The following is a 26,045-nucleotide window of genomic DNA, read 5'->3' on the forward strand; positions in this document are numbered from 1 at the left end:
AACTAAATAACTAAACAACTAAATAACTAAATAACTAAATAACTAAATCTAAAGAAATGAATGAATGAATGAATGAATGAATGAATGAATGAATGAATGAATTCATGCATTCTCTGTCCGCTTCCTCTATTGACGTCAAATCCAAAGACAGAGCAAATCATTGTGTGCTTTATATTGGCCTCTCTCACGCAACATGCCAAGTTTTGTTGTGGTTTTCTTTTGTGTTAACATGTGTGAACGTAACCTTGGTGATTTGTAAAGCAAGATGTAGAGCTTGTTACTTTTTGAAGAGTGAGGTGCAAAAAGTGTTAGGTCTTTGGGGGTGACAATTCCCAAGGGGTGATATCTTTGCTTTCTCACAGAACAGAGAAATGGATTGTGCACTGTAGGAAATACACTTGTGGTGTAAGAAAGGCATCTATACCGGTCAGGCCCAGCCCAAGAACAACAATGAGGCAGTCCAGTCCAGTATAGTTCCTTTATTAGCCTGCACCCTAAAGACAGAATCTCGCCAGATGAAATCTATGCTAAAGCAACTAGTGGATATGCCCCGTGAGACTCTAGGAAGGGGCTAGCCTAAGCCTCTTCTTCCTCTTCTCATGGTCTTGCTGCGGGCTGAGAAAGCGCTTGCCCTGTGCCCTCTCCTGGAATGTACTCCCTCCCTCCTGATAGCCTTGCTCTTCCGTTCCCGTTTCCTCCTCGCACATGCCTTCCATTACAATGCCATGGGTCCTCCGTCTGCTCTCTCACTGGCTACTGTTTTGGAATCCAGACATGCAAGAACATCTTTACGTGCATTTTTTCCACAGAATGCACTCTATATCAGCCTCTCTGATGTCATACACTGAATTTTGTTGTGGTTTAGTTTTCTCTTCACGTATCTGAACTCAACCACTGTGATTCGTAAATCATGGTTTACTGGTGGATCATGTTGTGGGAGCCTAGGCGATTTTCAATCTCCAGCCTGAATCCACTTTCCCAGGGGGAAGTTCAGTTTTATTAAAACTGTCCGATGGACACAGCCAAGCCCATTGGATTTCCACCATTTTGAATGAGCTTTGGAAATGTGCCCTTGCACGCGTCCACTCAAAATTGGTTTGAACAGAACTGATGTGTATTCTGTGATCTGAACGGAATGGATAATCAAATCAATCTTACAACTGGAATGGAGGCAGAGTTGCAAATCCCTTGGAAATAATTGCAAAATGCCTTGTGTAGGACAGGATTTCGATGGGTTTCATAACTGCGTGTGATATCCAATTAAATCCAAGTTAATATAGTTCTCAGATACATTTCTTAAAACAGCACTAGACGCAAAATAACGAATGTGTATCAAGTCTGGAGTATTGTCTTTCAAACATCAGATGCAGCTGGCTTATTTATTTATTTATTTATTTATTTCCATTTTTTGAATTTAGACACCACCCATCTCATGAGGAAGTGACTCATACATTACAGTTAAATGTCAGTTAAATATTAAATACCAATTTCTGTTCTAGTGATACCTTGTAGTGATGGGAAAGACCTCATTGGTGGTTTGGAATGGCTAAGGCGACAACTTTTGGGAGAAATAACTATATCAAAGATTTTCATGTGCCCAGCATTGGACTGCCCATTTCATTATAGTGGTAGGTAAACTCCCCCAGGCTTTAGCTGGCATTGGTTCAATATAAATGCCATCTTCCTGCAGTAGAAAAGTTAGGATTGGCTGGATTTTTTATCACACCAAATCAATGTTCTAGTTGAACACAAAGCTCCATCTTGACCATGAATGATTCCCAATCTTTCTACCCGCCTCTTTCATCCCATCTGTTCTGTTTCAAGGTAGCAGACCCAGTTGCCAAGGAGCAGAAGGAAACCAACTGAGAAACAAAAACTTATCAAAGTCAAGTAGCATTTGTAGTCCGAGTAGCAAAAGAGTAGTCTAATTACAATGCCAGAAGTCACGAAGCGAAGTCACGTAGTCAGCCAGTCCAGAAGTCAGGAATTCAGGATGCATACAAGACATGAGCTAGTTTTCAAATGGTTGCTTTCCAACAGAGAGCGAAGGCAAAGCAATTCCGTCAATCTCTTGGCTGGCAGCTGGCTGCAATGATTCAGGCCTCACCCTTTGCCTTGCGAGGAGTCTCCTCGATTGATGCTGCTCTGCTCACCTCTACATGTGTCTGGACCTGGGGCTTGGGGGTTGTGCCTCATCATCTGACTGCTCCAGCTGATCATGAGATGCCTGTGCCTGATCAGCTGGAGCAACATTGCCGGAATCAGATTCAGAGGCAGACTCTGAACCATGGCTCATGACACCATCCATCCATGTGGCTGATGTTCCTTTTCCTACACAGCTAGGAACAGTGGAAGGAGCAGCCCTCCCAGGAAGCATTGGGACACCGGTGTCGTGGGCTGCAGGATTGGAGAAAGAGTGAAAAGCAGGGCTGCGTTGAACTATAGGGAGTGTATCACCCAGCTGGCATTCTGCAACATATACAGGAATGGATTTATGTCACTTTCCTTCCATTGTGTAAGGTTTGCCCCGTTCGACAGAGAAACTCCCGTGACACGTGTAGTTCACAAAAGAGGTTTACTCATGCGTAACGTAGCAGTCACAAGCAAAGCCAGGACTGGCTTGGTACAATTGCATCACTCGTTATATTCCCCCCTTCCCGCGCTTTTTTCCGCCGTGCGATCGCGTTACCGCTGCGGATTATCGGCTCCCCAATAATCCCTCTTGATTGTCCATGATGGCAGGTTCGGTCAGGGTCCATTGTCCTTGATTGGCAGTCCCCCTCCGGCTTGGGTTGGTCCCTCCCCGTTACGTGCGAGCCCGAGGGTTCTGTGCTGCGTTGTGATCTTGTTTCGCTGCCTGCGGCCCCGTTCATTGTTGGCTCGCGCCGTTATCAGTGTATAGTTAAAGCTTCCGCTGCGGTTTTCCTGTTTGGCTGGGCGCAGGTGGCCCGTTAATTAGCGGCGCTTCCAGTTCCTCTTTTCCTCGCTAGCTACCGCCGGTGGAGTTCGCGTGGCCTGGCTGCGAGCTTCCCGAAGCCCCGTGCTGACCGAACCTGACACATTGCATCCCGGCTAGGATGAGCCAACAGTAATTGATCTATATTTGGACACAACATCTTACTTTTTTCCTCCCAACCATCATATTCACATACCTCTAAATATCCATAACTATTTTATCACTCCTATTTCTGCTCTATTTTCCATTTGCAGGTATTTCTCATCTAAGATTTAATTTAGTGATTAATTAATTTATTTTATTTATAAATCAAACTTGTATGCCACCCATCCCACTATACAAGTGCCTTAAATCACAACTGGAAACAAATCAGATTATTAAAATCTACATCAACTAAATGTTTCTTTTAAGTGTTTTAAACAGCATTGGTACTGTGACATAAAAGGGCGTTTTTTAAAAGGGTGTTGTGACAGTCTCACATCACCTGGGTGAAAATAATTTCTTTCCTTGCATACTTACACACGCCTTTGGAACTACATCACCAGATACATTCCTCTAATAGAGACTTAGAAAGTCAGATAAAAGCCAAGGAGAGTGAAAGGTTAAACAAGAGATGCTGAGATGTAAGGAACAGTCAAACAAGAATTTCAGTCTCAATACAGGAGAATTCCAGTACTGGTCCTCAAAATCCAACTCTATTTAGATTTGTTTGAGATCAGCCAAGGTTGGCTAAGTGCTTCCAATGCCTTCCTACTCACGAGACATGTTTCTGCCTCCGCAAACAATCTCGGAGAGCCTCCTTGATCTTCTCGTTCCTCAGAGTGTAAATAAAAGGGTTCAGTAATGGGATAACTACAGCAGTAAGAACTGCCACTGCTTTCTGGACATCCCGAGACCGACCCTCACTGGGGAAAGAGTACATGAAGATGGTACTGCCATAGAAGATGGAAGCAACTGTGAGATGAGAGGCGCAGGTTGAGAAAGTCTTCCTAAGACTGCCACTGGTCTGCATGCTCAAAACAGTGACAATTATGTAGAGGTAAGAGACAACAGTTACACACAAGGAACTGAGCAACACCAGAGCAGAGAGGATAGATTCCAGAGCCAGGAGAGTATCTACATCATTGCAAGAAAGCTTTATCATCGGAGCATAGTCACAGAAGAAATGGTCAATAACATTAGAGCTGCAGAAGGACAGTTGGCTCAGGAGAATCATGGGCCCAAAATTATTAATGAAAGCACCAATCCAGCACCCCGATATCAAATTCAAGCAGACACGGCCATTCATGATGATGGTGTAGTGCAGAGGATGACAAACAGCAATGTAGCGATCAAAGGCCATCACGGCAATCAGGATGATTTCACAGGTACCAAGGAAGAAATAAGAATAGCACTGAATCATGCAGGCTAAGAAAGAAATGGATTTACTCAGGGAGACCAGATCCATCATCATCTTTGGTGTGATTGTCAGAACAAAAAGTATCTCCAGGAAGGAGAGGTTGCAGAGGAAGAAGTACATGGGGGTTTGGAGGCGTTGGTCCATGACCACCAGAGGGATAATCATGAGGTTCCCAGCTAAGGTGAAGAAAAACACAATCAGAAGCAATGAAAGAAGAAAGAGTTCCATGTTCCTTGGAAGTTGGAAACAGATTAAGATGAACTCTGTCACTTGAGCCGTGCTATTCTGATTCCTAGATCCCATCATGAATTTGCTGGTGGAGAAGGATGGAGTGGAGGAACAACCCAGTGAAGAATGATACAATTAAAAAAAAAGTTCTGCCTTCTCCTCCCAGGTCCAAATCTGAAGACCTCTTACAATAGGGCACCAGAAACAGTCTCCTGAAGGCCATAGAGCTAGACATACTTCATCATGCCTTTTCTCATAGAAACACACCAACATTGAAATGTCTTCTCCCAAGGAGCTGAAATTGAGAACTGATGCTCAACTTTCCTTCAGAATGTGACTCTGGACACAAAGACAGTTTTGTTGGATCACTGATTTTCCAGACACAAAACGCAGGTGTGGTTTTTAATAAAACAAGGAGTTCTGAGGAAGGAAGGAAGGAAGGAAGGAAGGAAGGAAGGAAGGAAGGAAGGAAGGAAGGAAGGAAGGAAGGAAGGAAGGAAGGAAGGAAGGAAGGAAGGAAGGAAGGAAGGAAGGAAGGAGGGAAGGAAGGAAGATTCCCGTACTTCTATAATTTATTTGAATATATATTAAAATGTTATTATATATCAAGTACAGCATAACCTTCACTGGAAATGTATTTATTTCTAATTTGCATATTTTAAAAAAAATCAAACAACAGTCTCAATCTTCCAACCCAAGTTAAAAGATACGCTTCAATTTTCAAACAGTATTAAGAGTGCAATCATGTGCAACACGGTATAAATTCCACCTAACACTTAAGACCTATTTCTGGAGAGCTTTTACAATCTAGTGCATGTTTATCTGAAATTAAATACATTTACTTCAATAGGATCTTCTCTCAGGTAACAGTGTGTAGGATTACAGCTGAAATGACTTTCTGAAGCATTTTACTAAACTCATCAGTACTATGATCATAAGATTTTAAAAATGAGAAATCAAACACTACTCCCTTGTGGATTTTATCTCCATTTCAAGTGATATTGTCTTGCTGGCATTGTTGCTGTTATGCACTCTTCACTCAAATTATTTATTTTCACATTGCATGTTGAAATACTCTCTATGATATGAAAGCTGTGGCATGCTGATCTATATAGAGAAGAAAGATATATTCAGCAGAATATGCAGAGGTGAAAAGAGTATGGAAATGGCACCAAGGGAAAATTGAGACTCCCCAAAAACCATGCAGGAACTCTTAACTTACCATGCGTGGATTTCAGTTTCTCTATCAGTACAAGTAAAACATATTTTCCATAAGAGACATTCTTTTAAGATACGTAGAGCTCGCAGTAATAAGGTAAAACCTCATGGGTGACATTGATGTAGAAGTGGGTCCTCCCCCCTGCACTTTCTTCTGTCAATGGAAATTTGCATCCTTCTCCTTTGAAACTCCCAGCACTGTTTGCTCTCATTCCTTGTTGACTGATGGGAGGAATCTTCATCTCAAACCTTTATTCAAGCATCATATGACTATGAAGTACATGTCCTCTTCCTGAAGCCTATGTCTCCTGGAAGGAAGAACCAAGCTGATCCTCCGGGACTGAAATTTTATAACATAAGAATTACTCCCAATGACCCCCAAACCATGAAACATAATTACTGATCCTCATTGTCTGTGCTACTTCAAGCAACATATTGGAAGCTATGAAATTCTGTACCATCATAGGCAGTGAAGTTCTCCTGCTTGTACTGTTGACAAGTGGCCCTAGAAGTCATCCAGGACAAATGAGCATTCAAGGTGACCTTTTCCCAGTTTAGGGTCTCCAGTTTTAGCCTATACCTCCTCTTATGACTTCCTCTTGGCCATATCTGCTCCAGACGATGGGAGGTAAAGGCCACCAGACTGATTCTGATCTCTGGAGGTTCCTATTGCTATCTCTGAATCATGCCTAGGCATGATGAAATACATGTTTTATCTGGAAGCACCTCAAGAGTCCTTCTTGTATGGAATACGTGAATTAGGAGAAAATACTGGCCTGGAAAATGGAACTCTGGGAATTAACAGTGTCGTTAATGAGAGGTCTGGCTATACTGTGAACTTTAAAGCTTTAGCAGCTGATTAATTCCAAGACTACAAAGCCATTCCTTCACATCCAGATAAACAGAACAACATTAGAACAAGCCTAAGTTGAGATAATTCCTTGGAGACACATCAGTGCCCTAATAGGTTTCTGAGGAACTGAAATTTATAAATAATATATTAATTCTGATGGCATGAAACTTTAATGACATTAGGCCTGAGAGGCAATTTTTCCTAGCTTGCAGTGCATAACTTCAGCCCCATAACAGCAACAAAACATAAACACATACACAGATGAATGAGGGTCAATTGAGTAAGAATGCTAAAACCCACCATAACATAAGAAGACACCAAGGGAAGAAGTTATTTCACCTGATGCGGTAAAGAGAAGGAAGATAGAGCCAGGCATATTTCTGTAGGGAGGAATTTCCATGGAGATTCTTCTTCCACCCAAAAGCCCTGTTATGGCCTTCAGAGATCTTGTGGAAAAGTCAGAGATGCTACAGTATTTCTAAACCGAATAATTCTTTAACATCATTATTTTTGCTCAGTTTGTTATTTTTCCAAACTTTGGTTTATTTATTTGTTTTATTTATATTTGAAATTTAGATACCGCCCATCTCACGAAAAGTGACTCTGGGCAGTTCACAATAAAACAACAATAAATATCAATTTAAATACAATTAAAACAATATAAAATACACTAATGATAGAATAAAAGCAGACACATACTCAAATAATAATTGCTTCCAAGATCTTGATGATCAGTAAGATGTTAATATATGGGAGCACCTTCAAGGCGCTAGCCACCCCAGGGTTAGTTGCCCCTTTTTTCCCCTCACGCCAGTTGGCAGAGCCAGGTCTTGACTGCTTTCCAGAAGGACAAGAGAGTTGGGGCCTGCTGGGGGAAGACTATTCAATAGGGTGGGGGCCACAGCAGAGAAGGGTCTCTTTCTGGACCCCCAAGTCGACACTCTTTCATCGAAGGGGTCTGCAGCATACCCCTCTGCCTGACCAGGTGGGATGGGTAGATAGAATGGGGGTGAGACTGTCCCTCAGATACCTGTTCCCATGCCATGTAGGGCTTTAAAGGTGATAACCAACACCTTGAATTGGATCTGGAAGCAAACTGGCACCCAATGCAGCTCACGCAGCAAAGGTATAACATGTGCCATCTTTGGGACACCTAAAATTGCCCATGTGGCTGCATTTTGAACCAGATGAAGCTTCTGGATACTTTTCAAGGGTAGCCCCATGTAGAACGCATTGCAATAGTCTATGCGGGAGATGACCAGGGCATAAGTGACTGACTGGTGGGACTCCCAATCCAGGAAAGGGCATAACTGATGCACAACACGTAGTTGAGCAAAGGCCCTCCTGGCCACGACTGCCAGCTGATCTTTGATCAGGAGTCATGGGTCCAGGAGGACCCCCAGATTACACACCAGGTCTGTTTGGGGTAGCGCAACCCCCTCCAGAACCAAAGATGGTAAACTTCCAGATATAGAGGATCCCCTAACTCATAGCCACTCTGTCTTACCAGGGTTCAGCTGAAGCCTGTTGCTCCCCATCCAGACCCCCACAGCCTCCAGGGACCGCGAAAGGGTAGAAACAGCATCACTCACATCACCTGGGATGGAGATCTATAACTGGGTATCATCTTGCCCAGTGGTTTCATGTAGATGTTAAAAAGGAGCGGGGAAGTTACAAACCCTGTGGCACCCCACAAAGGTGCTCCCTATCAACTCCAATTGGGACCGGCCTTGGAGGAGGGCGATGAACCAGCACAAAACTATGCCACCCGCCCCCAACTCCCCAAGCCGACCCAAAAGGATACCATGGTCGATGGTATCGAAAGCTGCTAAGAGGTCAGGAAGAGCAAAGATGGATGCACTACCCCCATCCGCTCCTGCCAGAGATCATCCAAAAATGCGAGCCATGCTGTTTCAGTCCCAAGTCCAGGCCTGAAACCCGACTGAAAAGGTCCAGATAATCCTTTTCATTCAGGATCCTCTGGAGCTGCAATGCCACCACCTTCTCAACCACCTTCCCTAAAAAGGGAAGGTGGGAGACTGGACAAAAATTGTCCAGTAAGGTGGGATCCAGTGATGGTTTCTTGAGGAGGGGGTGCACCAGTGCCTCTTTAAAGGCCACTAGACACACTCCCTCTCTCAAGGATGAATTCACCATCACCTGGACCCACCCACACATTACCTCCCAAGCTGCCTTAACCAGCCAGGAAGTGCATGGATCTAATTGACAGGTGGTGGCATTTACAGCTTGGAGGACCCTGTCCATTTCCTCAGGTCCAACAGGATCAAACTGTTCCCAGATAACAGGATAAGTATGTACCCCAGGCGTCTCCACAGGCCATGCCACATGCTTGGCATCCAACTGGGATGTATCCGAGTGATTTTATCCACCAGATGCCCAGAAAATTCCTCTGCATGGCCCTGTAGGTGGGTCACTGGGCCCACCTTTCCTAGAAGAGATCAAGTGATCTTAAAGAGCCACAAGGTAGGCTTTAATAGCAGCCCTAGCCTGTGTTCGGGTGGATTTGGACCTTGTTTTCCTGCAGCGGCGCTCTAGACGTCTCTTAATCCTTTTCAGAACCCTCAACTCCTCCATAAACCACTGGGAGTACCGGACTCGATGGGTCGAGACAGGTCGCACAGGCACGATCTTGTCCAAGGCCTTAGCCACCCTCCTATTCCAGGTGGCAGCCAGGGCCTCCACTGGACCATGCAGCAGATCCTCAGGTATAGTCCCCAGCTCCCTCTGGAATCCCATTGCATCCATCAGTCGCTGGGCATGGACCAATCAAATGGGTCCTGCCTCCCTGCAGAAGGGGATGGCATAGGAGAATCTCAAGGCCACCAGGGCATGATCAGACCATGACAGGCGGGACAGATGTAATTCCCCCTTCGGATCACATTGCCACTGCTCAGAAAAGAAAACCAAGTCTCGTGTGAGGCCACTGGGACAGGCCATATTTATCCTATGCCATGTTTTTTAGAAAAAAAAAAATACATTTTTAAATAGTATCAATTTTAATGCTTTTTAAAATACATGAGATCAGTTTGAACATATTGACATCTCTATTGCATTCTAATATTGTCACTATCTTTCTCATAGCCATAAGCGACTCAGTGAGTAGGACAATCCAATTTCAGCGCTCCCCAGGCAAGCCTGGCTACAGACCAGGAAGCAAATAGGTATTTTTCCCCTCCTTCTCCTCTACAGAGATTTAATCCATTGCAAACAATAGGAACACGTTCATACAGATCAGATTTCTGGTTTGTGAGTGAGGTGGAAGGTTGAAGAGTCTCTTGCATCCAAATCTTATGTTTTTGACCCTTCCCAAATTCAAAATATGCCCCATTTTTTATCTTTGCAGCCCTCAAATTTCCAATACTAGAATCAGTCAATAGCCAAAATCTACAAGATCAATGTTCCTACTTTTTTCTCATGGAGGAAAAAAGAAAAAAAGCAAATCAAGCCACCAAAGTCTTCTCATAGTCATTGGAATCAGCTTTGTGAAGCTTTGTACAGATACTGTATTTGTGGATACCGTTACAGGCTTCATATGGAATCCAAAGTCTGTCAGCTTCCACTGAAGTCCATTCAATTCAGGGGCACTTAATTTTCGCAGGAAGATATAAATGCCAGCATTCTTATTACAGAATCAGAATCAAAAGGGTTCTACCATGCTGGATCTGGCACCAGAAACAGAATAGATTCTTCATACCACCTCTGCATATTCCAAATGTTCTCTTCATACCCCAGAAGGAAGGAAGGGATGGGAAGACTAATCACTTAGTGCTTCCCACTAAATTATGTTTGGAGGTCAAGTAACATGAAAAGGACCCTTCCCGAAATATGTTATTCTTATCCTCCTATTTATGTGATATATCCAGCTAATTTGTCTATCAACTCTCCTTCTAACTTCCCAATTTCCAAGTTTATAAGAGGCAATTGCAACAGAAAATTTAGTGCTCCAGTTACATAATCCTGTGAATTAAGATTCTGCAAACAACGAGTTTGTGCCAACATGTCTGTCTGGCCATTGAAACTTCTGAATGGAAACTAAATGTCTACACATATTTCCTTCAAAGAGAAGGTGAAAACAATTGCACAATTTTTGCTGATGTGCTTCTTAATTGAACCCGAAGACACAGCAGATCCCAAACCCTTTGCATTCTGAGTCATTTCAAGATCTTCCTCTTCTTTCAAACTATCCCATTTACTGGGACACCAGAAGGGGTCTAACAGTAACAACCACCAACTATGGTGAGCAAAGTAAAAGAAGGGAGTTAGGTCATGAGATGCCATGATTAAAAAGCAAGACATCTCAAAGATTGGTTTGAAATAATCAGCAAATTCAAACTAGCCAGAATTTCCCCAATGGTAACATTTTCCAGCCCTGGATATCGCGTTTTATGACTTCACCTTGGATTCTCTCTAATCTTCAGATCCATTATTGAGAATGATTTTTTAGACGTTTTCCATACCCACAGAGCCCCATTCTCCCCTTCTGTTCTTCTGCTTGGGGTAAAACTGCAAGAACAATCCCCATGTTCATGATAATTGACACTCTAAATAAAAACAAAGATTTATTGAATTATGCTGTATATGTAACACATACAGGGCCAGTATGAAACATACTAAGGTAGAGGAAATAACCTCAGGAGTTGGTGCCTGTATGTTCCACTTTAGAAGATAAGAAGAGCTCTGAGGCTGCAGTGGGTGAAGGACTCGTGCATGCTAGGTCACACAGTGTACAATCAGATGTGTTTGGTAAACTCACAACCAGGACAGGAGGGTGATTGTATCCTTCCGTTGTTCCTCACTAGCAGCCAGCATTTCAGGCATTCCTCCTTTGATAGCAATCAGATGCCTCAGTCCCTGATCATCCCATCGTCTATGTATTTTCAAGTCCCCTTGTAAAACCATCTCACCTGGGGATCATTACAACTGATAGCGGCACATGACATAGCTTAACAATGCAGTGTAAGAAGTTGAACCTGGAAATTTAGTTTAGGGTCACATTGATGGAAAGTCATCACAATTTCTTGCAAAACCCAATCCATTGTCTCCATTCAGCCCTCAAAGCATCCTGCACTTGTCTGTTCCTCAAACAGTATATGAAAGGGATCAAAAGTGGAGCCACAGCAGTATTCAGAAGAGCCACTATTTTGTTGAAGTCTAATTCGCTGGTGCCTTTTGGCTTGATGTACATGAAAATACAACTGCTGTAAGTGATGGAGACCACAGTCATGTGAGAAGCGCAGGTGGACAAGGTCTTCTTCCTCCCTGTAGTTGATGGGATTTTTAGAATTGTGGAAATGATTTTGACATAAGACACAATGTTGACACTTAAGGTCCCAAGCAGAGAGAGTATGGCAACCACAAAATCAATCACTTCTAGGAGCCTGGTGTCAACACATGCTAGTTTGATTAGTGGTCCATTGTCACAAAAGAAATGATTGATGATGTTAGGACCACAAAATGGCATGTGAAAGAAAACCAAGGATGGAACTAGAATTAGTGATAACCCCCCAGCCCAGCAAGAAAGTACCAATAATGAGCAGATTCGTCCATTCATGATGGTTGAGTAGTGAAGAGGGTTACAGATTGCTACGTATCGGTCAACAGACATTGCAGCCAGTAGAAGGAACTCAGTGGTGCCAAGGACAAAATAAAGGAAACTCTGTATGAAGCAACCAGCTACAGAGATGCTCTTACTGCTAAGGGCTATGTTGGCCAGTGCTTTGGGAATGATGGTACTCATATACCCAATCTCCACCCATGCCACATGTCGGAGAAAGAAATACATTGGGCTATGGAGTTGGGCATTCAACAGTGTGATAATAATAATCAGCATGTTTCCAATTAATGTCAAAAGATACATTCCAAGCAGGAGGAGAAAAAGTCCGACAGCAAATTGATGGTTGTTAGTCAACCCCAACAGTATGAATTCCCTTATTATGGTTCTATTTGCCATTAGCTCATTCCTAAAAATAGAGTGAAAAGATTAGAGATTACTCCATGGCTTCATTTTTGGTTCAATCACACATTTCAAATGAGTACCATTTCACCGGCTTTGATTCTCAGTAGCAAAATCAAATGGATGGTCGTTGATATTTATTTATTTATAAATCACATTTATACACTGCCCATCTCACTATACAAATGATTCTAGGTGAATCACAAATAAAAGCTATAATAAACAAATAAAAGATATTAATAAGAAATAATGGTTTGAATCCGACTAAGGTAATTCTAGTCATCAATTTAACAGAAGCTAACAAGCCACACCATATTCTTACCTGTCCAAATTGATTCATACTTGTAGTCATGCAAAAATCTATTTTTTCATGTTTAATGTATCTGATTATTTTATCTTTGCTCAATGCTAACTCTGAGAAGGCTCCACATTCCCTTGCATTGGAAGAAAATTCACATAGAGCTTTTACTTTTCTCATAGAAATTCATTGAATTTTGCTAATATGGAATAGGAAAGCAATTCCAAAAACATATACTCCAACCACCTTCTCACTCTACCAGTTACTTGACATGACACAAGTGTAGTATTTCTTGGGGGGGAAAGCCTTACAATAATATCATATATGATGGCCAGTGAATATTGAACAATCTTTTACCTATACAACTGTGGTAAAATCAAATGGATGGTCATTGGTATTTATTTATTTATAAATGAAATTTATATATTTATGCTAACGTTGAACAGGAAGCAATTCCAAAAATATATCCTTCAACCACCTTCTCACTCTACCAGTTACTTGACAGGACACAAGTGTAGCATTTCTATGGGGGAAAAGCCTTACAGTATTTTAAGTCTACTATAATGGCCAGTGAATATTGACTAGCCTTTCACCTATATAACTGTGATAAGTAGCAATTTCTACTAATCATGGCTTTCAAATTGATAATGTTCCAAAGCTCTGAAGAAAAGGTGATCCAATCATTGTTCTCAATGTTGCTGCGTTCACACAACGTAGCTGGGTGGCTCAGCAGCTACTCTGGGTTTAAGACTTATCCTGCTGCACCAGCAGAAAAGGATCAGTCTCAGTTGAAAAGAAATAATTCTTGATACCTTCCTTGAACAGGCTGACATTTCCAGCCACTATTTTTAGTAGTTTTTGAACAAGGGAAAAATATGGAAAAAAATATAAGAAAAAGAATCTGTGTGGACAGATTGGAAATGTCTGTACTATAGATTGATCAATTGATTAGGTGCCATCAAGCCATTTTCAACTCCTAGCAACCACATAGATTTTGCCCATGATGGTCTGTCCCTAACCTGGTCCCTCAACTCTTCCAACTGAGCCCACCCACCTTGCTTCTGGTCGTCCTCTTCTTCTCTTTCCTTCCACCTTTCCCAGCATTAGATCCTTCTCCAGAGAGCTAGGTCTTCATGTAATATGTTGCTCCTTTGTTTCCTTTATTTCCTATGGTCCTCCTTGCCTTGGAATTCATCAATGAATTAATCAGCTCCCAGCTTTGTATAAGGTTTAACCTGTTCAGCTCCAAAGAAACTCGTGACACATGGGTTCAGCGCCTGGGGCAGTGAAACTGACTAGGCTAAGCTGAGCAGTGGCGTTTGCCTTGCCATGCTGTGCCAGCTGAATCTGACATATTGCCCCCCTGAAGAAAGACACCCCCCCACCTTGGTTTCCCGGGGTGCCTCTTGTAGAAGTCCTTTACCAGTTCGGGTGCCCTGACGTGGGGTTTGCTTACCCACTTGCTATAAGCTTTTGGGAAGTGTTGCACCAGCAGTTGGATCTGGTCCCTGTGCCTCCTGGTGCCCAAGATTTATTTCACTTCAAAATGTTGTTCCCTGTTGACCATGATCAGCGCCGGGGCTGGCTCGTCCCTGTGCCAGTCGTTGGAGGGTCTGTGCAGCTTCAGCAAGCTGCAATGAAAAACCAGGTGGATCTTCCTAAGTGCTTTGGGGAGCTCCAGTCTGATGGTCATGGGGTTTATTATTTCTGCAATGGGGAATGGCCCTATGAACTTCGGGCTGAGTTTCTTAGATGCTTGATGTGTCTTGAGATTCTTTATGGATACATACACTTCGTCTCCTACTTTCCACTGCAACTCGAGGAGCCGCTTGCGATCTCCATATTTTTTGTAGTCCGCTCTAGCTTCCCGCAGCGCCGTTGGACTGCCTGCCGGGTAGCGTCTATTTGGACGAACCAATTGTCCAGTGAGTCTATCCAGGATGCCGATTGGGGCAGCTCCAGCATGGCTACAAAGTCTTGACAGGTAGCCACCTTGAATGAGGTGAAACCTGTGCTGTTGTGGACCGCATTGTTATAGGCTACCTCCACAAACGGCAGCAGCTCTGCCCAATCATCTTCTTGGTAGCCCACATAGCACCATAAGTAATGCTCCAAGCCCCCATTAAGGCGTTCCCTGGCCCCGTCCGTCTGCGGATGCACCCCCGAGGAGAGGGCTTGCTGAGTCCCCACTCACTTCAGGAACTCTCGCCAAAACTTTGCGATGAAGTTCCCGCCCCGATCGCTCACGATTCATCGGGGGGCGTCATGCAATCAATACACATGTTGCACAAACATCCGTGCCAATCTCTCTGCCATGGGGACCTGCTGGCATGCTCCGAAGTGCACTTGTTTAGAAAACAAGTCTGTCACTACCCAGATACCCATCTTTCCCTTGCTCTTGGGTAGCTCCACAATACAGTCCATGCCGATTTCCTGCCAAGGGGCGTCTGGGGTCACTACTGGCTGGAGGAGTCCCCGGGCTTCCCTTTGCTCCCTTTCGCCATCACACAAGTCAGGCAGCCCGCCGTGTACCCTCCCCCATTCTTCCGTTGGCCACCAGAATTGCCTCCATATTAAGTGGAGGGTTTTCACAAATCCGTAGTGCCCCGCGGTTTTATTGTTGCGGGCTCTCTCCATTACCCCCCTTCGGCACCCCTCCAGTACATACAGCTTGCCCTTGTGCCACCACAACCCTGATGCCCTGTCAAAGAGTCTTTATTTGCCGCCACCCAAACGTCTTTATCACCGGCTTTCCCAAAAGTCTGTTTAAGCTCCGGCTCTGCATCGCTTGCCCGCCTCCCTGTTTGGCTGTGATTCATGGCTTTTGCGGGCAGTTGAGTCACGGGGATTACTGAGTCCACGATCTCCTCTCATTGACTGGCGTGCTGAGGCATGTGGGATAGTCCATCTGCTAAGAAATTCTTTTTCCCTGCTATATGCTTGAATTCAAAATTGAACTGGGCAAGGTATTGGGACCAGCGCACCTGCTTTGGTGAAAGTTTCCATGGGGTCCTAAGGGCCTCCAGGTTCTTATGGTCTGTCCAAACCTCGAACAGCTTGTTCACCCCTCCAGCAAGTGTCTTCAAGTGGACAGGGCCCATTTTATAGCGAACACCTCTTTTTCCCACACCATCCACCGCTTTTGCCTGGTCCATCTCTACACCTTGGCTGGAGATTCTGTAACCCAAATAGTCTAGTTGCTCTTGATGGGACTCACACTTCGAGAGCTTAGCGCACAACTGCGCCTTTAGCAATCTCTGGAGCACAGTGCACACTAACTTCACATGCTCGGTCAAGGTCTCGGAGTAGATCAGGATGTCGTCCAGGTAGACAAGGACACCCCAGTAGAGAAGATCATGCAGCACCTTGTTTATTAATTGCATGAACACCCCCGGAGCCCCTTTTAAGCCGAACAGCATCACGCGGAACTGGAAACTGCCGAGCGGACAATTGGAATCAGTTTTCCACTCATCCCCCCAGCTTATCCGGACCCTGAAGTACGCCTCCTGGAAGTCTAGCTTCATGAACACCTTCTCCTTGGACAGATGTGATAGCGGTCCTTCATCAGGCGAAGGGGATAGTTGTATTCTGTGCTTATGGCGTTCAGCCCCCAGTAGTCCACGCACAATCTCAGTGTCCCGTCTTTCTTTTCCCAGAACAGCATGAGGGCTACCAACGGGGACTTCACTGGTTGGATGAAACTCCAGTCTACGTTTCTGTCCACAAACTCTCTTAGGGCACCCATTTCCTTCCCCAACAGGGAGTACATCTTAGGCTTAAGCAGCTTGGCCCCGGGCTCCAGCTCTATCACGCACTCGCTGGGTCTGTGAGGCGGGAGCTGATCTGACTTCGCCTTGCCGAATGCCACCGCCAGGTCATGGTAGTGATGAGGAATGCTTCCAGCATTCCCTGGCTCCGGCGCATTCTCCGGCGTGGAGCTGGCTGCCACCACTGCTGTTTGGGTTGCCTCTGCATTGGAGCTCTGCCTTGCTTGCACCGCCATCACCTCGTGGAACCCTGGAGCCACCATCGCTGCTGCTTTGGCTCCTGTCGTGGTTTGCTTGCCTCCCCGTGGGGCCGCCTCCTCTGCCACCGACTGCTGCTCAGGGTTTGTCTCCTTCCTTGTCGCTGCCCATTGTTGCCTCCGGCTCTCTCTCGTCTGCTCTTCCTCATCTCAGAATCGTAGCACCTCCGACGCTCAGTCGACAAGGGGGTTCCACCGCCTCAGCCAAGCCAGTCTGAGCACTAGTGCGTAATTGGCAATTGGGACCACCACGAACCGTAGCTCCTTGTGATGGTTCCCAATCATTATTTTGACCAGTTCAGTGTAGTACTGAGCCGGTCCCCCCCCACAAGTGAGCCGTCCAGTTGGCTGAAAGCTATAGGCTCTCGGAGCAGCCTCACTCAGAGGCCGAGTCCCGATACCAGTGCCAGGTGTATCAAGCAATGGGTGCACCCGGAGTCCAGTAATGCCTGCAGATTAGCCTTAGCCTGCGACCTCACTCCCTGGATGTGGACCCTCACTCGCATGGGAGGACAGTCCTCGCTCACCATTGGGTCTTCGCGTCTCAGCCCCTCTGCCCACACTGGGACATCGTTCAGTGCGGGTATTGCTCATTTCCCACTGGCGCAGCCTCTTCCCCCAATGAGACCATCTTGAAGGTGGACCAGCTGGTCCCACTGTGCTCTGCTGCAGCTGCCACCACTCCCTTCCATGGTCAGTCAGGGGCACACCACCCAGGAGGTTTTGGGGCCTCGGCGTCTATCTGGGGTGGAGCCCCATCCTGCTCAGATGGACATTGCGCTGCCCGATGGCCTCATCCTCCACACTGGTAACAGAGACCCGCTTTATTCTGAGTCTCTTGCCCTCCTGCGGTCTGCCATCAGCTGTTCTGCTTCTCCTCCACGAGTGCCTCACCCGGCTCAACTTTGCCTGGCTTCTGATGCCCCCCCCTCCTCTTAATCCACTGCCACACAGCCTCTGCCATCCCAGCCAACCAGATCCACTCCTTCAGCGTTGTCAGTTCATCCCGGCCGAGTACCCACTCTAGGATCTCTGGGTTGAGTCCATTCTGGAAATAGTCTATTTTCAGGGACTCTGGCCAATCAGTGAGTTTTTCTGCCAGGCATTGAAACTCTAGGGCATACTCGGCCATCGATGTCACCCTTTGGCTCAGGCATCGGATGTCGTCTCTGGCCCGCCTGGCACTCAGCGTGTCCTTGAATCTATCCTGGAGTGCCTGTGTGAACTCCTGGAAACTCTCTAGCTCTGCTGCATTTGCATCGTATAGGTGGACGACTCACCAGCTGCTTGCCCTTCCAGCAAGTCGGCCACGTAGGCGACCCACTCCCCATTGTTGGAGAAAAGGTGGCTGCTGGGCTTCATGAAGTTCCTCACTTGTGTGAGGAAGCAGGGTAGTTGCTTGGGGTCCCCCGAGAACTTGCCGTTCAGGCCCCTGAGTCATAGTGCATACACCACCCGTCAGTCTCCTGATGACCCGGCCCTGTGGCGTGTCCTTGGAGCTGGCTGGGGCACAGGACCGGCATCGGCCCTGCCCAGATCCTCCTCTTCCTGTGGTTCTGCTGCCAGGGCTTCGTTTCCATGAAGTACGGCCTGCAGCATCGTCTGGATGGCCACCAATTGCTGCTGGAAGTTGGCTTCCATCTGTGTCACATGTTCCTCCAACTCCTGGGTTTTGGATCCCGAGCCACGGCTCATCATGACCCCCCGTCCTGCTGACCTGTTCGGTCCCATGCCAACGCCAAACAAACACCTGGCCTCCTCCTGCACACTCTTGGCTGTGGCCCTGTGCCCCTCGCTCTGGGCTGGTCCTCCCATCGTGCCTTCGGGCTTGGGCTCCTCATTGCACCGCTGACTCATGCCCTCTCTGTTGCTGGCCATCTCAGTCAAAGTTGACAGGCTTGGAATCCTTGGTTGTCCTGTGGATGAAATTGCGAGCGCTCCTCGATGTTACCGGGTAGTGCTCAAAGGGAACCCTGGCTTTATGTAAGGCTTACCCTGTTCAGCTCCAAAGAAACTATTGTGACATGTGGGTTAGCAAAGAAGTTTACTAAAGCGTAATGTAGGTAGGTACAGACAAAGCCAGGGTTGGCTTGGCATAGCTTACATGGTACTTTATAGTTCCCCCGTTCCTGCACTTTACCCCATTGCTTAGTTACAGGTTACCCGCAGTAATCCCACTTCCCTTTCTCTGCAGCGCCTGAGGAAAGCCGGCGGACATACAATGTCTCCACTTGCAGTCAAAGTTAAGTGCTGCCACCTGTTCCCAATCAGTTCGCAGTTTTAACTTCCCCTTTCCAAAGCTAGGTTTCTCCTCTTTCTCTCCTACAGCAGAGGTAAATTCTATCAAGAATTCAGAATTAAAGTTTTGATTTTAGATCGGACCCACTGACATCAATGGATATGAATCATTCCTTCTGTCCTCTTGGTTTGACTTCCTCAACTCTCAGCATTACAGCTGGAACCAACTTTGTGAAGCTTTTTACAGCTACTGTATTGGTGGATAGGAAGACCACCTTTGTATGGAATCCAAAATCTGTCAGCTTGCCTTGAAGTCCCTGTGAATTCAGTGGCTCTTAATTCTTGTAAGTAGATGTAAATGCCAGCAGTCTTATTCTAGAATCATAACCAGAAGTGTTCCACCATGCTGGATGTGGTACCAGAAGCAGAAGAGATGCATAGTCCAACGCTTCTCTGCAGACCCAGGAAGGAAGGAAGGGATGGGAAGACTAACCACTTAGTGCTTCCCACTGATTTGTGTTTGGAGGTCAAGTGCAAAGGACCCTTCCCAATATTGTTATTCTTATTTCCCTATTTATGACTATGTGGAACTGATTTGTCTATGAACTCTGCCTCCTGACCTCCTGATTTCCTACTCTGCAAGAAGCAATTACAACAGAAAATTTAGTGCTCCAGCTACGTCTCTTGGTGCTCCAGCTACATAGTCCTGTAAATTAAGATTCTGCAGAGAACCAGTTTGTGCCAACATGTCTGTCTGGCCATTGAAACTTCTGAATGGAAACTAAATGTGTACAAATATTTCCTTCAAAGAGAAGGTGAAAATGACCGCACAGTTTTCTCTGATATGCTTCTTAATTGAACCTGAAGGCACCGGAGATCCCAAACCCTTTGCATTCTCAGCCATTTCAAGAACTTCCCTCGTCTTTCAAGCTATCCCATTTATTGGGACACCATAAGAGGTCTAAAACTGAAAACCACAAACCATAGTGAACAAAGTAAAGGAAGGGAGGGAAGTCATGAGATGCTATGATTAAAAAGCAAGAAATCTGACCAGCAAATTCAACCCAGCCAGAATTTCCACATTGGTAACATTTTCCAGCCCTGGATATTGTGTTTTATGCCTTCACCTTAGATTCTCTCTTATTTTATTTACTTATTTATTTATTTATTTATTTATTTAGTTGGATTTCTCCCCCGCCCATCTCCCCCACAATAGGGGACTCTGGGCGACTTACAAAAAACATTAAAACTATAAATATACAGTCAGGTCCAGAAATATTGGGACATCGACACAATTCTAACATCTTTGGCTCTATATACCACCACAATGGATTTGGAATGAAACAAACACAATGTGCGTTAACTGCAGACTGTCAGCTTTAATTTGAGGGTATGTACATCCAACTCAGGTGAACGGTGTAGGAATTACAACAGTTTGCATATGTGCCTCCCACTTGTTAAGGGACCAAAAGTAATGGGACAGAATAATAATCATACATCAAATTTTCCCTTTTTAATACTTGGTTGCAAATCCATTGCAGTCAATCACAGCCTGAAGTCTGGAACGCATAGACATCACCAGACGCTGGGTTTCATCCCTGGTGATGCTCTGCCAGGCCTCTACTGCAACTGTCTTCAGTTCCTGCTTGTTCTTGGGGCATTTTCCCTTCAGTTTTGTCTTCAGCAAGTGAAATGCATGCTCAATGGGATTCAGGTCAGGTGATTGACTTGGCCATTGCATAACATTCCACTTCTTTCCCTTCAAAAACTCTTTGGTTGCTTTTGCAGTATGCTTTGGGTCATTGTCCATCTGTACTGTGAAGCGCCATCCAATGAGTTCTGCAGTATTTGGCTGAATGTGAGCAGATAATATTGCCCGAAACACTGCAGAATTCATCCTGCTGCTTTTGTCAGCAGTCACATCATCAATAAATACAAGAGAACCAGTTCCATTGGCAGCCATACATGCCCACGCCATGACACTACCACCACCATGCTTCACTGATGAGGTGGTATGCTTAGGATCATGAGCAGTTCCTTTCCTTCTCCATACTCTTCTCTTCCCATCACTCTGGTACAAGTTGATCTTGGTCTCATCTGTCCATAGGATGTTGTTCCAGAACTGTGAAGGCTTTTTTAGATGTCGTTTGGCAAACTCTAATCTGGCCTTCCTGTTTTTGAGGCTCACCAATGGTTTACATCTTGTGGTGAACCCTCTGTATTCACTCTGGTGAAGTCTTCTTTTGATTGTTGACTTTGATACACATACACCTACCTCCTGGAGAGTGTTCTTGATCTGGCCAACTGTTGTGAAGGGTGTTTTCTTCACCAGGGAACGAATTCTTCGGTCATCCACCACACTTGTTTTCCATTGTCTCCTGGGTCTTTTGGTGCTGCTGAGCTCACCGGTGCGTTCCTTCTTTTGGAGAATGTTCCAAACAGTTGTTTTGGCCACGCCTAATGTTCTTGCTATCTCTCTGATGGGTTTGTTTTGTTTCTTCAGCCTAATGATGGCTTGCTTCACTGATAGTGACAGCTCTTTGGATCTCATCTTGAGAGCTGACAGCAACAGATTCCACATGCAAATAGCACACTTGAAATGAACTCTGGGCCTTTTATCTGCACATTGTAATTGGGGTACTGAGGGGATATCACACACCTGGCCATGGAACAGCTGAGAAGCCAATTGTCCCATTACTTTTGGTCCCTTAACAAGTGGGAGGCACATATGCAAACTGTTGTAATTCCTACACCGTTCACCTGAGTTGGATGTACATACCCTCAAATTAAAGCTGACAGTCTGCAGTTAAGGCACATTGTGTTTGTTTCATTCCAAATCCATTGTGGTGGTGTATAGAGCCAAAGATGTTAGAATTGTGTCGATGTCCCAGTATTTCTGGACCTGACTGTATCTAAAACACATAATACATCCAGAATTAAAAACAATATTAAAAAAGGAAGATCCAAGAAGATTGAAAATCAGGCTGTGGACAGCTGGCCACTATGGGGCTAGCCATCCCCCTGCTTGAAGTATTCCCTCCCCACCCTACCCCAGGCCAAGTGGCAGAACCAGGTCTTCAAGGCCCTGCGGAAGGCCAGGAGTGAGGAGGCCACTCGTACCTCCGTGGGCAGAATGTTCCAAAGAGCGGGGTCTACCTCAGAGAACGCCCACCTTCTGGACCCCGCTAATCAGAGTTCTTTTACTGAGGGGGTCTGAAGCATGCCCTCTCTGTGTGATCATGTGGGACAGGTTGAAGTCATAGGGGAGAGGCGGTCCCTTAGGTAACCTGGCCCTGTGCCATGTAGGGCTTTAAAGGCAATAACCAACACCTTGAATTGGACCCAGAAGCAAACTGGTACCCAATGCAGCTCGCAGAGCAACGGTGTTATATGGGCCCTTCTTGGGGCTCCAAAAATACCCTGCACGGCTGCATTCTGGACCAGCTGTAGCTTCCGGATACTCTTCAAGGGTAGCCCCATGTAGAGCGCATTGCAGCAGTCTATCTGGGAGATAACAAGGGCATGAGCCAGAATTTCCACATTGGTAACATTTCCCAGCCCTGGATATCATGTTTTATGCCTTCACCTTGGATTCTCTCTTATCTTCAGTTTCATCACTGAGGATCATGTCGTAGTGATTTTCTATAACCCCGGAGCCCCATTCCCACTTCTGTTCTTCTGCTTGGGATAAAACTGCAAAAACCATCCCCTTGTTCCCTATAATTGACACTCTCACTAATTAAAAACAAAGCACTTTATGGAATTGTGTTGCGTATGGCTTCTGGGGAAGAAATAACCAATTGAACATGGCTCTGTTCTTTGTGGAGCCAACACCCATGGCAATTAGAGGAGCTGGCCTTGGTCCCGCTCTTTAGAATTGTCTCCAGATAAACGAGATTGACAGGATCACCCACAGGTATTCCTTGCAGAGATTCACTATGAAGAGATTGCAATCTAGCAATCTCTAGCAGGTGGAGCGCTCTGGAAGTCTAGGGAGATATTGAGCCCAAGCCGTGGTGCAGAGCCTTCAGAAGGACACTAGATTTCCTTTACTTCCTCCTTTAACTAACATCGTAAACTGCCTAATTGTGATTTATGTGGCAATTAAAAGCCTCGTGAAAGACTAGTTGCTGTACGCCAGGAGAATTTCCAAGTATCCTGGGAGAAAGAAGATCAAAGTAAATTTAAAGATCAAAAAGAAATATTTTAACATTTGGAAACAGTGAAAGGGTATTAAGAATCTTGATTGGGGACAATTAAGAGGCTAGATGGATTTGAAAAAGCTCTTTTAATGACTGTTTTAAATGTTTAAGAAAATACAGTAAGAGAGTTTGGATTTAATTGCAAGAAAATCTGCCCTGGGAATAACCCAAGATAAGACTGAGCTGTCAAGGTCAGAAGAAACGTCAGAAGGGAAGCCCCAAATCTCTGAAACCTTTTCTGAAAATATGTGGGAAGATAATGATTAGAGACTGTTATTTGGGGTTTTATTTGCAGAAGAGACTGAAGACGGAGCTTTTCAAAAAGAAGAGAAAGGAATTCAAAGTGGATTTATCAGATCAAGGTTAAATTGTTCATGTTTTGATCTTGGATTGTTAATATTGAATTTTCTTTTTCTGACCAGGACTGTAAGACAATGATTTATACCTGTAAAAGGGATTTACTTGGTTTAGTTTAAAGTACATATGTGATTATTGTAGGTCTTTTGTATGTTTAAGGGGAGAGATCTTTTAGGTTTCACTTCTCAGAAAAAACGTAGAAGCTAAAATGCAAAATAGACTTATTGGTTTAAGCTTAAAATATATATTTTATTATTACTGCCCCTCTTAATGCTTTTGCTGCTTAGATTGATTGTTGATTTTTTTTTTTTTTATAATTTGGTTATTGTTTAGGGATGAGAAAGGGGATGGACAGGTTTGTTTTTTTTTTAGTAATAATAGAGAAAGTGTTAAATTCCTGTTAAAGCATATACTTGTTGGGAGGGAGGGGGAAGTCTCTCTTTCTTTCTCTCTCTTCTTGTCTGTAGTTTTTTTTAGTCCTGTATTACTTCTTATACATATAAACATTAATAAAAATATATATGTTTTTAAAGGAATTGTGTTGTGTATGTCCCCCACACGAGGCCAGTTTATGAAACATACTCAGGCAGAAGAAATAGTCAGGAGATAGTGGCTGTATTTCCCTCTTCAGATGAGAAGAGCTCTGAGGCTGCGCTGGGTGAAGGGCTCATCTATGCTAGGTCACACAGTGTGCAAATAGATGTGTTTGGTAAACTGACAAGCAGGACAGGGGGGTGATAGCCTCCTTCTACTGTTTCACACTAGCAACCAGCATTTCAGGCATTCTGCCTTTGATAGCAGTCAGATGGTTCAGTCCCTGATTAACCCATCCTCTATTATTCTCAAGACCATCTTCTAAAACCATCTCACTTGGTGATTGTTACTTCTGAGGGCAGCACTTGCTATAGCTTAAAAATGTATTGTAAGAAGCTAAACCTGAAAATCTAGTTCAGGGTCATATCAATGGTAAATCATCTCAATTTCTTCCAAAACCCAATCCATTGTTTCAGTTCAGCCCTCAAAGCATCCTTTACTTCTCTGTTCCTCAAACAGTATATGAATGGGATCAAAAGAGGAGCTATGAGAATATTTAAAACAGCCACTATTTTGTTGAACTCTAATTTGCTGGTGATTTTTGGCTTGACGTACATGAAAATACAACTGCTGTAAATGAGGGAGACCACAGTTATATGAGAAGTATAGGTGGAGAAGGTCTTCTTCCTCCCTGTAGTTGATGGGATGCGCAGAATTGTGGAAATGATTTTGACATAAGACACAATGTTGACACTTAAGGTCCCAAGCAGAGACAGTATGGCAATCACAAAATCAATCAGTTCTACAAGCCTGGTATCACCACATGCTAGTTTGAGTAGTGGTCCAGAGTCACAATAGAAATGGTTGATGATGTTAGGACCACAAAATGGTATCGGAAGTGAAACGATGGATGGAACTAGAATTAGCCATAACCCCCCAGCCCAGCAAGAAAGTACCAATAATGAACAGGTTCGTCCATTCATGATGGTTAAGTAGTGAAGAGGGTTACAGATTGCTACGTATCGGTCAACAGACATTGCAGCCAGTAGAAGGAACTCAGTGACCCCAAGGACAAAAGAAAGGAAACTCTGTATTTTGCAACCAGCTACAGAGATGCTCTTATTGCCAGTGGCTATGTTGGCCAATGTTTTGGGAATGATGTTACTTGTACCCACAATCTCCACCCATGCTACGTGTTGGAGGAAGAAATACATTGGGCTATGGAGTTGGGCGTTCAGCAATGTGATAATAATAATCAGCATGTTTCCAATTAATGTCAAAAGATAAATCCCAAACAGGAGGAGAAAAAGGATAACTTCAAATTGATGGTTGTCAGTCAACCCCAACAGTATGAATTCCTTCACTGTGGTGCTGTTTGCCATTAGCTCATTCCTAAAAATAGAGTGAAAAGATGAGAGATTACTCCATGGCTTCATTTTTGTTTCAATCACACATTTCAAATGAATACCATTTCACTAGCTTTGATTGGTTGAAGTAAAATCAAATGGATGCTCACTGATATAAATAAGACAAGATGGTTTTAATCAGACCACAGTACTTGTAGTCACCAGTGTAAAAGAAGCTAAGAAGCCACACCATATTCTCCCCTGTCCAAAATGATTCATACATGTAGTCATGCATGGTTAATGTTACTGATTATTTTATTTTGCTCAGTGCTAACTCGACCTGACCTGAGATGGCTCCACATTTCCTTTCAGTTTGAAGAAAATTGACATAGAGATTTCAGTTTTCTCACAGAAATTC

At 44.5% G+C, this 26,045-nt stretch overlaps 3 protein-coding genes across 3 annotated transcripts; all 3 read right to left on the reverse strand.

Moving 5' to 3' along the window:
- Nucleotides 1-3,710: 3,710 nt before the first annotated feature.
- Nucleotides 3,711-4,583, reverse strand: LOC148215206 (olfactory receptor 6M1-like). The gene has a single exon (XM_088143892.1). It carries the CDS (start codon nt 4,581-4,583, stop codon nt 3,711-3,713), a length of 873 nt encoding a protein of 290 aa, XP_088000018.1.
- Nucleotides 4,584-11,683: 7,100 nt separating this feature from the next.
- Nucleotides 11,684-12,625, reverse strand: LOC148215207 (olfactory receptor 6E1-like). Its single transcript, XM_088143893.1, has one exon. The coding sequence runs from the start codon at nt 12,623-12,625 to the stop codon at nt 11,684-11,686; it is 942 nt and encodes a 313-aa protein (XP_088000019.1).
- Nucleotides 12,626-24,718: 12,093 nt separating this feature from the next.
- LOC148215208 (olfactory receptor 6E1-like) lies at nt 24,719-25,739 on the reverse strand. The gene has a single exon (XM_088143894.1). It carries the CDS (start codon nt 25,715-25,717, stop codon nt 24,719-24,721), a length of 999 nt encoding a protein of 332 aa, XP_088000020.1. The 5' UTR covers nt 25,718-25,739.
- Nucleotides 25,740-26,045: the final 306 nt, after the last annotated feature.

This window comes from Python bivittatus, unplaced genomic scaffold (genome assembly GCF_059951505.1).
Source record: "Python bivittatus isolate LINGU-HERP-01145 unplaced genomic scaffold, Pbiv_v1 ctg000430_np1212, whole genome shotgun sequence".
Lineage (NCBI taxonomy): Eukaryota > Metazoa > Chordata > Lepidosauria > Squamata > Pythonidae > Python > Python bivittatus.

Coding starts and splice junctions, on each gene's coding strand:
- LOC148215208 (XM_088143894.1), bottom strand. CDS start 25,717: ATGAAGCCATGGAGTAATCTCTCATCTTTTCACTCTATTTTTAGGAAT.
- LOC148215207 (XM_088143893.1), bottom strand. CDS start 12,625: ATGGCAAATAGAACCATAATAAGGGAATTCATACTGTTGGGGTTGACT.
- LOC148215206 (XM_088143892.1), bottom strand. CDS start 4,583: ATGGAACTCTTTCTTCTTTCATTGCTTCTGATTGTGTTTTTCTTCACC.